Source organism: Archocentrus centrarchus, chromosome 1, assembly GCF_007364275.1.
Source record: "Archocentrus centrarchus isolate MPI-CPG fArcCen1 chromosome 1, fArcCen1, whole genome shotgun sequence".
NCBI classification, from domain to species: Eukaryota; Metazoa; Chordata; class Actinopteri; order Cichliformes; family Cichlidae; genus Archocentrus; species Archocentrus centrarchus.
The window spans coordinates 33,229,261-33,241,783 of record NC_044346.1 but is presented as its reverse complement, the minus strand read 5'-3'; the positions used below and the strand labels follow the sequence as shown (position 1 = coordinate 33,241,783).

The window sequence follows — 12,523 nt, the reverse complement described above, 5'->3', positions numbered from 1 at the left end:
TTGTATAGTTAGCATAGTTTGTTAGTCTGTGTTGTTAGTATAGTTTGTATAATTTATACCTCCATTGTTTGGATTCTATTTATTGTGCATATTAAGCTGCAGGATGCCTTCAGGATCAATAAAGTGTCTATCTATCTATAATGCTCACTCACAATTAAACCCACCCCCCACATATGCACACATATAAAGAGCATCCCATTCAAAAGCTTAGACACACTAGCTAAGGTGATTCAGTATTACTATTAGTTTGCCATTTTATTCAGAATATATTAAAACTGCTAAATATTAAAAATGAAATTATGTAGTGTGAAAAAAATACAGGAAAAAGATTTTAGATTCCTTAAAATAACTATTGTTTGTCTCGATGACAACTTGGCACACAACTGGCAATATCTAAACCAGCTTAATGAGGTCGTCACCTGGAAAGGTTTAAAATAAGCTGGACCTTCTTAAATGTTACCTAATGAAACTGCTTGCCATCCTTTGAGACCATGAGCTGTGTTGCATCTAAATTATGTTGGTGCCATATTATGTATATATTTTTCTTTTACATTATTGGTACTTTCTATTTATATTTATTCTTCTTTAAGTGCAACACAGGGACCTGAGGACAGAAATTTAGTTCCACTGCATGTAAATGTGATGCAAAGGACAATAAAGAATCCTTGAATTAGAGGAACCGCTCAGCTCAGTAAAGGAAGACTGTTACTTTATGACTTTAAGATGTGTAGGCCAGTCAGAACTAAAGTAAAATGAAAAAAACAAAACAAAAACTGTGACTGTTTCTTCAAGTGCAGCTGCAAAAACCATGCTAACACTTCCCAGAGTTAAAGTACTAAACACATAAAAACATCAGCATCATGAGTTACTGCAAGGAAACCACCACGTCTGGATGCTGATAGTAATAAGAGCGAGCTGAAATGTGATTTTTAGTGTGATGAGTCTGAAGTTGCTCTTCTAAACCTAATAAAAGTCACTTTACATAAAAAAGAAATATAAATGGTTGTAGGTGACAGACGGGCTGGTCTGAATATTTCAGAAACTGCTGATCAAAGCTCAAATAATCTCAAACTGAACATGACAATGAGTTCACTGTCCTCAAATAGCCTCCACAATCACCAGATATCAATCCAAAAGAGCAGCTTTGGGGGGGGGGGTATGAGTTATTCATATCTTAGATGTGCAACTGACATATTTGCAGCAACTGGGTGATGCTATCATGTCAGCATGGTTCAAAAATCTCTAAGGAATGATTCCAGCACCTTGTTGAATCTGTGCCATGCATTATGATGTTTGTGTTATCAATTCAGTTTAGTTTTAGTTAGTTTCCAGGGTGGTTTTTATTGTTTGAAAATATTTAGTGTCAATTGTATTGGTTTTAATGTTTTTTTTTTAAATAATTTTTATATGGTTAAGTATTTGTAAGAAGTTCAGAAAACGTTTTTGAAGTCAGTTAACTCTCAGTTATACAGACATCCCAATTTCAACAAATATGTGTATCTATGCTGCTGTTTATAAATGAAGCCATTCCCACTGTATTTTTGTTGCACAGTAAGGTTTCAGGTTTTTTTGTTTGTTTTTTTTACTGTAAATTAACTAAAAAAACTGATACTTTAGGCTATATTTTTTTATATTAAGTTATTATATCCTTCTTATTTTATCCAATATTTATATTTAATTTTTAAGTGCTGTCAAATGCCAACCTACTAGTGCTAATGCATCCTGAGATTATTTACTGTCCTAAGATAATAAAATCATAATAGTGAGTGTGGAAGTTTTATGTATGCAGTGTTACTTTACAATGTCCACTTTTGCCAGGTAGGTGAGAAAATGATCCCATTTAACTATTAACTGTATATACACATATTATATATAGTCTGTGCTTTTAACAAAATAAAATTAAAAAGAAATATGGATCAGTAGGTTTTAGCAGAAAAAACAGCGTTAGTTCTAAAGCTAGCCGTTAGCACTTAGCTAGTGCAGCGTTAGCTACATTTTTATACCAGTGTCCTGCTGCTAATGGTGAGCTTGTAAAACTTTTCTGGTACTTATATTATAGCCCTTGTATACCAGTTGCTGTATATGACCACCTGAATTAAGTAATATGCAAAGTATGGAGTTACATTGTTCCGTTTTAGAAATAATTGTAAGCAAAGAAGTTCGTAGCTAGGCTAGTTTTACAGACTAGGTTAACTAGCTATTAACTTTAGCTAATTACAGTATTTTATACTGTTTGTAATGGTCGGACTTTTTTTTTCTGTTCAGCTGAGATTTAGCTACGGAGAGTAAAAAGACCAAAATGGATTTTTTCTTTGAGGACCTACCATCAACCTCTCAGTCCACTCCCAAGAAAGGGCCTGAAGACTCACGGATGGTAATGTGGATTCTCTTTTTATAAAATACAGATGGGTGGTAAATAAGAGAAAAAATAAATAAATGACTGGTTAAACAATAATAGCAGCTGATTATCCACTACATGGTTCATTTGAGCATCTTATCAATTGCAGGCACATGCATGAAATACATACACATTTTAGAGAAGCTTGTGAATCTAGGTCCATCTATCATTAAAAACACTATATGGACAAACTTTTAGTGCTTGTATAAAATCAAGCACCTAGCCATGAAATCTGCCTTTTGCAAGCATTTCTGAAATAACAGGTTACTGCCACTATTGAAATTTCTTCCCTCCTAGATGTTCCACAATCAACTATAAGTGGTATTATTGCCAAGTGGAAGCATTTATGAACCACATCAATTCAAGCATAGACCAGGGTCACCCAGTGCTGAGGTGCATAATTCGTAAAAGTTGCCAACCCTTTGTTAACTCAGTAACTGCGGATTTAAAAACCCTTTCTGGCATTAACGTCAGCACAAAATGTTTTCACTGGGAGCTTAATGGTGTGGGTTTCTATTGCTGAGCAGGTCCTGTAAGTGTAAAGTGTAGGTGGCCCAGTACTTTTGTACATATGATGTATTTCAGGAGGGGCCAGTGTCACCACATCTCAACACAGTTAAACACCTGAGATCAACATGCTACACAGCAATCTTTTGCTGTGTAATGTGGGGATATCTTCTGAAATTTGGGGGATATTGTGAATATTTGGGGTCTATCCCTCAAGTGGAGCTCTAGAGACTTGTAGAATAAATACCAAGGTGCAATGACGGTAGGACCTTAGCTTTTCCTTTATTAGGTATGTGTGTGATTGATGATCATACATGTTAACCTGTACCTTCAGGTAATCTTGAAATTCAGAGCATCTACAACATTAGACCTTAATAATTGATTCTTTTGCCACTGATTAAACTAGAGGAATGCCTTGTTTCTTCCATTATATTTGGTGACACAGAGAGAAGACACGGACCACGATTCATTAAGAGGGAAATCTTCAAGTGTGAGCACGACTGACATTCAGGAGCAACATAGCAGGTAGGCCAGTCACCGTTACTCACCCACCTGTGTGAAATTGTGAACACTAGTTTAAGACTAATGATAGTTTTGATAATAAGTGCTTATGTGCTTAAATTTTATTTTACTATAAATTACATACAGTTGTGAATAAACAAACGCATGGACTGCTTAATCTGGCAAAAAAAAGTTTCCAATTTACAGTAATTATGAAGTTATTTTTTAAACTAACTTATAATAAGAAAGTTATCGTAGCTGCCGCCCAATGTGGAGGTGAAACAGAGTAAGTTAAAGGGAGTGTAGTCCTTAAATAATCTGTGATGGGTGATTTCAGGTGTGCACCAAAAGAACCAATCCATGACCAGAGAGTCAGGTAAAGGAAGTGAGGAAAAGTGTAAATAAAATAAGAATCTTCACTAAAATAAGATATCAAGTTGTAATCAAATTCATTCTGGGTTTTTTTTGTCTACATTTGTAATGTCTATTGTAGCTCAGGCATAGATGACATCAGCAGAAGAGCACAGGAACTGGTGGAAAAGATTAACCACAACCGCACCAGTGACCAGAATATGATAGACAGCTTTCAGGAGACGTTAATAGAGAAGGTGCAAAATTAATTTCATGCATCTGGTAGGAGTCAGTACCAGATGATCTGCTTTCATGTCTAAAAAGGTTCTGATGAAACTGATGATCTGATCATTTCCATCAATTAGGTGACAGAGATGTGCCAGCAGATGAAGGAGCACATGTATACGGTCTATGAAGAGAACAGTGACAATATGCAGGTGAAGCTCCAGGAGCTGTCTGAGGTGCTGGAGAGCTGCACAAAGCTCAGTCATGAGCTTCTGGAAGCCAGTAGAGCCCTGGCGTCTCTCCGAGAAGGTCTAGCAATTAGTCAGGAAATAGAACTGTGACAGAGTGATTTTTATCTAATGTTATCATATTCTGAACTCATTAATAAGTTATTCAGAATTAGTATTCAGTGTTGATTTTGTCAAAATCCTGGAGCGGTTTGGCTTCCTCTTTCTTCTTTTGATTTTTCTACGACAGCACGTAGAGTTAACATTTATGACTTCAGTCCAAGAATAGAAAAGTTGAATACATGTTTTCTTTGTGTTTTGTTTAAACATCTGTTGATTCAGTGAATAAAATTACAACAAATGAGCAAAATATTGTCATTTAGTATTTATGTATTGTTATAGCCTGTCGTCTTTACAGTGCTTTGTATTTCACCAAACCTTAGATGCATCAGCAGCAGTATGGGATTCTTCAGACTGAAATTAGCCGACATGAAAACATTTGATAATTCACTGCACATTATTTAGGGATCTTAAACTTTAAATATACTCACATTTTCTTATTCATGTAAAGCCATTTATTTTCATATATTGTCACAAAATATGCCAACTCATAACACCAGCTTATCTATACAGTACACCATGCCTTATGGCAATTAGAGTACATCTGAGGTATTTTTACTATATAAATGGACCCGAAGCCTTTAATATTCACCGGAAAGAGGCAGTAATAGATGGCGTCCCTCAGTATATTTTAACCATATCTGTGATGAAGTATTTGTGATGTGTCCTACCAGGCTAATAAGAGTTAAATCAGTTGCAAAATTCATCATGCGAAGTCAGTTTCAAGAAGATAATGGAGATGGTTTAGTTTTTCACAGTGAAAGACTGAAGTCCAGTGATCGCTCTGCCCAGGATCAAGGCATGAATGTCATGAGTTCCTGTAAAGAAAATTTAAAAAAAAAGGAAAAAAGGCCATAAATTGTTTTCACTTGAGTATTAGATAATTTTTGTATCACATATACAATATAATTAAAATTAACAAGTAAACCAGTCACACTCGGTTAATAATTTGCACATTGCTGCTACCTGGTGGTGGGCACATGTAAGTGCTGCTGAGGTTTTAAAGCCTTTTAATTACTTTTACATTTTGCTTACCCTCATATGTGTTGACAGCCTCCAGGTTCATGACGTGACGGATGATGTGGTACTCATCTGAGATGCCATTTCCTCCGAGCATGTCCCTGGCCTGTCTGGCAATATCCAGTGCCTTGCCGCAGCTGTTCCTCTTCAGCATGGAGATCATCTCTGGTGCTGCTCTATTAGGATGAGGGAGAAAAACAAAGGAACACATTTTTTTTTTATTCTATAGAACAGAAAATTAACAGACAGGCCGGGACACGTGAAAGATGGCCCTCACTTCTTCTCATCAATGAGTCTTCCAAGATGCAGGCATGACTGCAGCCCCATGGTGATCTCTGTTAGCATGTCAGCCATTTTCTTCTGCATCAGCTGGTTCCTGGCCAGTGGCACACCAAACTGGATTCTGTTTGGAGGATACAAAACATGAACCATGCGGGGGGAAAAATGCTAATGTGGATCCCTCTTGTCTGGATTTTTATATCTGTAAAGTCTTTGGACAATGTTGTGAACACAGTTTAGCCAGAATATCATGTACCTGTCCAGAGTGTACTGTCGAGCAGCATGGAAGCAGAACTCAGCTGCTCCCAGAGCTCCCCAGGCAATGCCATACCGGGCATTGTTCAGACAGCCAAAAGGACCCTGGACACAAAGACCAACAACAATAAAAATTTAAGCTACTAGCATTCAGACATGTAAAAAAATAATAAACGTTTGCCAAACTTGATTTTGTAAAGAATTAACTTACGCTAAGACCAGAAACATTGGGTAGCAGGTTCTCCTTAGGAACTTCTACTTCATCCATCAGGATCATGCCAGTGGCTGACGCCCTCAGGGAGAATTTGCCCTCAATCTTGGGGGTGGAAAAACCCTTCATGCCACGCTCCAAGATGAAACCCTGCACTCTGCCATCCTCACATTTTGCCCAGACTATTGCAATGTCTGCTATAGGGGAGTTTGTGATCCTAGGAAAATAAATGAAAAAGTCAGTGTATTGGATCATTACGTATTTAAGTCATTTAGCTCCAAAGAGAAGAGCAGGCTTTGTCAGCTTGTCTAAATTAGTGCATATAATTAGTCATCAAATGAAACGTCTAAATTTAATTTCAAAGTATCTTTTTGTAGGACTGAGTAAAGCATAAGTAAAGTTTAAGTAGTAAAGTTAACAGCTCTGGTCATTATCCAGGTCTGTGCTCCATTGTCTTATATTTGTCCCATTTAAGCTGCAAACCAACGCATCTTGATCTGTATGTCTATGTACGCACCAGGTCTTAGCTCCACTGATGGTGTAGGTACCACTCGATGGGTTGTACTTAGCCTTAGTCTCCATACTGTTGGGATCACTGCCATGATTCGGTTCTGTCAAACCAAAGCAACCCACGATTTCTCCCCGAGCTGCAGAACAAATGAACAGACACAAAGGGAACAAGATTAATTTAAGCCCTTTGCCATTTGAAATGTCAAGTACGAGTGGAGAAAATGTCACACGTACCAAGTCGGGGCAGGTACTTCTCCTTCTGGGCCTCTGTGCCATAAGCATTAATCGGGTGCATGACCAGTGAAGACTGAACGCTCATCACAGACCGATATCCACTGTCCACTCTCTCGACCTCCCTGGCAATCAAACCATATCCCACATAACTCGTACCTGCACAGCCGTACCCTGCAGCGTAAAGAGAAAGAAACTTTAAGACCCTACCAAGTGTAGAAATATGACAAAAAGCAGGCATGATGTTAACACTACTGAAACCAGTCCACTATAGCACATGACTCAAATGTGAAAAAATGATCATGTTGGTTTGTTTTGTTTGTACCTTTAATAGTTGGGCCTAGGACTCCCAACTCTCCCATCTCTGAGACAATCTCACGGTGAAAATCTGCAGCAAGGTGCACGTTGGAAAAATAGAAAATGACAAATATTTAGGAGAGACTCGTTTTACACACGTTAAGGGGTGATTAAAAGCCTGAAACTGAATTCTTCTGTGTTATGGTATTTTTATCCATTTTATCCACAATGTGTACAGTCTGACTCACACATAATGACCCCCGCTTAACTCACTTTCATGTCTGTTGGCCATAAGGATGCGCGGCATGAGTTTTTCCTGGCAGTAATCCCGAAACGTGTCTCGGATCATGATCTCTTCCTCTGTCAGCTGACCCTCCAGGTCCAGAGCATCCTGCCAGTTGAACACCACCTTGGCTGAGCATCAGAATATGAACACACACACACACACACACACACACACACACTGATTACATCACCATAACAGAACATGTAAAGAAATCTGAGAAGACTGGATTCGTCTCATTAAGATTCATTTTAAAACCTCTTACCAGCCTTTGCTGGGTTTTTGGTTTCTTCAGCATCTAAAGGATCAAAGTTAAAATGTTGTTGATTAAACTTCATCTGTGACATATATATTCTGAGCACAACTGTGACGCCAAACTTTAGCTTACCTCCTCTTCTTATGAATCTAAAATATTAAATGTACCTTTTTGTGCTGCAGCCACTGTACCCTGAGCTCTGGATGCGGCGACAGCCACACACTTTTGGCTGCTGGTGAGCAGACGTGTGAAGGCACTTCTGAGAGACATTTTACTAAAGGAACCAAAATAAATATTAAAGTGTAAGCGCACCTCACAGTTTTTGACACATTATTATGCAATAATACCTGAGTACAAGTGTAGTAAAGTTGCTTTTTGTTTGGGGGCATTATGATATTATTACATATAGAAGTAATAATTGTATTATTGCATAAGTTTGGGCATTTATTTGGCACTGAGTTTAAAAAAAAAAAAGTTTCATCACACACTGCATGCGACATACATCAAGATTAACTTGTCCAGGCAAAACATTTTACGGTCACCTACCTTTTTTTTCCCCTCTCAGGTGGGTTATCCGATGATAGGATGACTTTCAGATGGTGATCTGAGCTGTAAAAAAGTTGCTTAATAAGTCACAACGGCACCGGTGAAACGTCACACGATTACGTAAAGTCTAACGTGGGACGACTTTTCCGCCATGACAGATGTGGCAAAACACACCAAGCCGAAGCACGACAGTAAAAGAAGCGCAACTCGTGAACATTATGCAACTGACTCTGAGCAGCCTTCAGCACTTGTGACATGATTATAGAAGATAAACGGGAAGTTCGCACGTTGGTGTTGGAGGTGTTTGAGTCTGCTCTTCACCGCCTTCACAGACCTGCACGACGTTACTGCAGGTCTGCAGACTGAATTTACACACTCAAAATGGCGTTTGTGGATGGTTGTGTGAGCTTGGGGTGTGGAGGGTGTTGGGCCAGCCTTCAAGCTCATTGGCCGCTAAAATAAAGAGCCATGTGCGGAATGTTGGGCCTGTACTGAAGTTTTAGAAGTGACAACATGCTGTACATCTGTGGACACATGAAAGAGGCTACAATGTAACTTTTAAGTTAGGGTAATATAAAGAAGGAAAGCAAAGAAATGACCTCACTTCATTTTAAATAGAAGACAGGTTACATTTTTGTTTTTTTGTGATTGAAGCAGCTATTGTTGATATTTTTCCTGTTTGGAAGAAAAAAAAAAAGCAGATTAATATCAATTCTCAACCTTAAATTTGTAAATTTTACCAAGAAAGAAATACCAGGGAGCTTTTGTTTGACAGACTGGACACTAAAGCACAGTAAAGAACATCCTCATGGGTTTCCTAAGAAACCTGATAATGTGTCAGACGTTTTAATTACTGTGAATGCTGCAAAGCATTCACAGTATTGTTGTTGTATTCTTTATTATTTATTATTCTTCCGTACGTTTTTTGACCGCTTCGATCTCAAAAACCGTTTAAGCTACAGAAACCGTTCTGGTATCAAAACGTGCGGCTTCTTCAGGAGATCGCTGCTATTACTTTTCAGGTTCAAATCTTCTGCCATTAATTTAATATTAATATTTTTCTAATTTTTTTGGCCCCATTCAAATGAATGGGGAAAGCTTAAAAACCTTTTAAAACCCTTTCAGACTTTAAAAGCTAAGAACTTCAGCATACCTTAAGCTAGAGACACCATTTAAACTTTAAAATAAAGCCATGACTCTCAGCTATTCAGCTATTACTTTTTGTATTAATATCTTTTATGGTTTTTAAACAGTTACAGTTTAAGCACAAGAAGGTTTTTTGCTCTTTTTAGCGTTTATAATGGTTGTGTATGTGGTCGTCTAGAGTGCGCATTCCAAAGGTTAGAGTGGGAGACTTGAAATTCTTCAGCTGAAAAATATCTCTCTAAACTGCCGCTGTGTCCACACTCTTCACTCTACAGCCATGATTTTATGATCAAAACGTAGAGCTGCTTCTCTACTTTCAAACAATGTGTCTCTTAGCCCTGAGAAATGTAAACTTTTTAAACTGTGAGGCTTCAAGCAGAGGGAGCACCCTCCAACTCCTCCATCCGCCTCTATAGTAATTTTCGGGAGGTGATTTTCTCAAAACCAGAAAAGACCCTTTTTTTAAACTGCTCCCATGACCACATTTTTCAACCCAGGAAAATAAAAATTACACTGGTGTTTAGAGCAGGTCCTTGTGACGCTCACAGTTTAAAAATTATTTTGATAGGAGTTACGGTTTTTGATTTATAAGCATTTGTTCGGGAGGTGCGCCAAGACAAATTCAACAGGGCTTTGCCACAAAGTGCCTGCAGTTAAACAGTTACACAGCTGTTTTGAGTTGGCAGAACTAAATGTGTAGCAGCATTCTGATTGGCTCATAATACTTTAAACTGATTGGTGGATTATTCCTCTGCATGCAAGCTGTTCAAAGTTGAGCTGTTTTTTGGTCTTTCATAACTTCAGCACCGTTTATGCTACAGAAACCATTCTGGTATCAAAATGCTCAGCTTCTTCTGCAGATTTATGTTATTACTTTATGACATTACGTTTAACAGTCGTTCAGCACTTTAACAGCCTTTTCAGGTTTAAAACAGCCGTTCAGCACTTTTAACAGCCTTTTCAGGTTTAAGCAGTCGTTCAGCACTTTTAACAGCCTTTTCAGGTTTAAACAGTCGTTCAGCACTTTTAACAGCCTTTTCAGGTTTAAACAGTCGTTCAGCACTTTTAACAGCCTTTTCAGGTTTAAACAGTCGTTCAGCACTTTTAACAGCCTTTTCAGGTTTAAACAGTCGTTCAGCACTTTTAACAGCCTTTTCAGGTTTAAACAGTCGTTCAGCACTTTTAACAGCCTTTTCAGGTTTAAACAGTCGTTCAGCACTTTAACAGCCTTTTCAGGTTTAAAACAGTCGTTCAGCACTTTAAGAGCTGTTCAGCAGTTTAACAGCTGTTCAGCATTATTAACAGCTGTTCAGCATTTTTAACACCTGTTCAGCAGTTCAGCAATTCAGCAGTTCAGCAATTCAGCAATTCAGCAGTTCAGCAATTCAGCAATTCAGCAGTTCAGCAATTCAGCGGTTCAGCAATGCAGCAGTTCAGCAATTCAGGTATTCAGCAATTCAGCAGTTCAGCATTTCAGCATTTCAGGTATTCAGCAGTTCAGCAATTCAGCAGTTCAGCAATTCAGCAGTTCAGGTATTCAACAGTTCAGCAGTTCAGGTATTCAGAAGTTCAGCAATTCAGCAGTTCAGCAATTCAGCAGTTCAGCAATGCAGCAGTTCAGCAATTCAGCAATTCAGCAGTTCAGCAATTCAGCAGTTCAGGTATTCAGCAGTTCAGCAATTCAGCAGTTCAGCAATGCAGCAGTTCAGCAATGCAGCAGTTCAGCAATTCAGGTATTCAGCAATTCAGCAGTTCAGCAATTCAGCAGTTCAGGTATTCAGCAGTTCAGCATTTCAGCAGTTCAGCAATTCAGCAGTTCAGCAGTTCAGGTATTCAACAGTTCAGCAGTTCAGGTATTCAACAGTTCAGCAGTTCAGCAGTTCAGCAATTCAGCAGTTCAGCAATTCAGCAGTTCAGGTATTCAGCAGTTCAGCAATTCAGCAGTTCAGCAATTCAGCAGTTCAGCAGTTCAGGTATTCAACAGTTCAGCAGTTCAGGTATTCAGCAGTTCATTGAAGCTCATTCAGCAAATAAGGTTCCAGCTGTTTGAAGCCTTTCTTGGCATTTCAGCTCCAATCTTTCAGCATGCAGCATTCACAGTGCATTTTCTTCAGGAAATGCTTTTTCTAGTTATTCATTACTTTCCTGGCAAACCTTCACATGACACTTTTGTAGCCAAAGGTTTAAGCTTGTTGTGCAGTGTGAAGATAAATGACAGTCTTTCCACGCTGTTCGTCTTTGAGTCATGATTTAGTTTATTCAGAAATGTCAAAATTTGTTTCAGGTTAACGCTGATAATGCCTCCACCTCCTGTGTGGAGCAGCACAAAGAAACAGCCCATAATGCCCTCATATGTACCCTTATGATGAAAATGTGTTTCAAGATGGTGGTAACACAATCGTTCCTGGTATCCATGGATATCCTGCTCTAATTTTGTTTCAATGATCTTCAGTCTCTCATGTCATAGGAGATAATTAGTATCTTACTAATTATATTAGTGAAAGATAATTTATCAGAGTCAATAAGACTGTGTTGCAGTGGTGGAAGCAGAATCATTTACCTATATATTATTAGTAATGCCATAAAATATAAGTTAAAATGAATGTTCTCTTCGTGGAGGTACATAGATATACACAGTGGCAATTTATAGACACTGTAATGGTAAAAGAATAATTGTAAACACAGCGATTGGAGGTATTGTATTGATTGGTGAGTATTTTCTGTTGCTGGCAGCCTCCCAGCTGGTATTTGTAAAAGCCTTTTCACTATTGCAGGTTTGGCTATACTATTTTGAGTTCCTCTCCAAGATTTTCAGCCCAAAAAAGAGTCCCCAGACACCTTTTAAAATTTCTGTGGGGCACCAAATTTCGTTAATTTGTGCTTTATACATGCTTTGTATGGGAAAACCAAGAGTGGCACCTACAGCTGAGTAGAAGCTTGTATAGGTATAACATACTCAAGTTAAGTGCTAATAACTAAATGGTACTTGAGAAAACATTAGGCTTTTTTCATACCTGTGGTCTTTATGCTTCTTCGCTGGGGTTTAGTTGTTTTTCCTTTGGACATCAGCAAATAATGTTTTGACGAAAGAAGTAAAACAAATTAATAGCGCGGACTTATTAAGTTTTAATCATGAAACAAACGTGCCCCTTAAAAGTCT

At 38.2% G+C, this 12,523-nt stretch overlaps 2 protein-coding genes across 6 annotated transcripts; one reads left to right on the top strand and one right to left on the bottom strand.

Annotated features, from left to right (window-relative positions):
- Positions 1 to 1,679: 1,679 nt before the first annotated feature.
- syce2 (synaptonemal complex central element protein 2) lies at positions 1,680 to 4,569 on the top strand. Of its 4 annotated transcripts, none has more exons than XM_030742027.1 (6): positions 1,680 to 1,818; positions 2,266 to 2,374; positions 3,351 to 3,430; positions 3,744 to 3,782; positions 3,900 to 4,014; positions 4,123 to 4,569. In XM_030742027.1, exons 2-6 carry the CDS (start codon positions 2,300 to 2,302, stop codon positions 4,321 to 4,323), a joined length of 510 nt encoding a protein of 169 aa, XP_030597887.1. In that variant the 5' UTR covers positions 1,680 to 1,818; positions 2,266 to 2,299; the 3' UTR covers positions 4,324 to 4,569. The 4 variants fall into 4 exon arrangements, with proteins under 4 accessions (XP_030597887.1, XP_030597911.1, XP_030597903.1 ...); XM_030742043.1 differs by having other exon boundaries at positions 1,776 to 1,822; XM_030742035.1 differs by lacking the exon at positions 1,680 to 1,818 and adding an exon at positions 1,914 to 2,022.
- A 209-nt stretch (positions 4,570 to 4,778) lies between these two features.
- Positions 4,779 to 12,506, bottom strand: gcdha (glutaryl-CoA dehydrogenase a). 2 transcript variants are annotated; one of them, XM_030737349.1, is made up of 13 exons: positions 12,378 to 12,506; positions 8,218 to 8,280; positions 7,839 to 7,945; positions 7,681 to 7,713; positions 7,406 to 7,546; positions 7,161 to 7,223; positions 6,839 to 7,009; positions 6,612 to 6,741; positions 6,095 to 6,311; positions 5,885 to 5,988; positions 5,627 to 5,752; positions 5,365 to 5,525; positions 4,779 to 5,147 (listed from the first exon to the last, which is right to left on the bottom strand). In XM_030737349.1, exons 3-13 carry the CDS (start codon positions 7,939 to 7,941, stop codon positions 5,074 to 5,076), a joined length of 1,323 nt encoding a protein of 440 aa, XP_030593209.1. In that variant the 5' UTR covers positions 7,942 to 7,945; positions 8,218 to 8,280; positions 12,378 to 12,506; the 3' UTR covers positions 4,779 to 5,073. The 2 variants fall into 2 exon arrangements, with proteins under 2 accessions (XP_030593209.1, XP_030593218.1); XM_030737358.1 differs by lacking the exon at positions 12,378 to 12,506 and adding an exon at positions 8,447 to 8,585.
- Between the last annotated feature and the right edge of the window lie 17 nt (positions 12,507 to 12,523).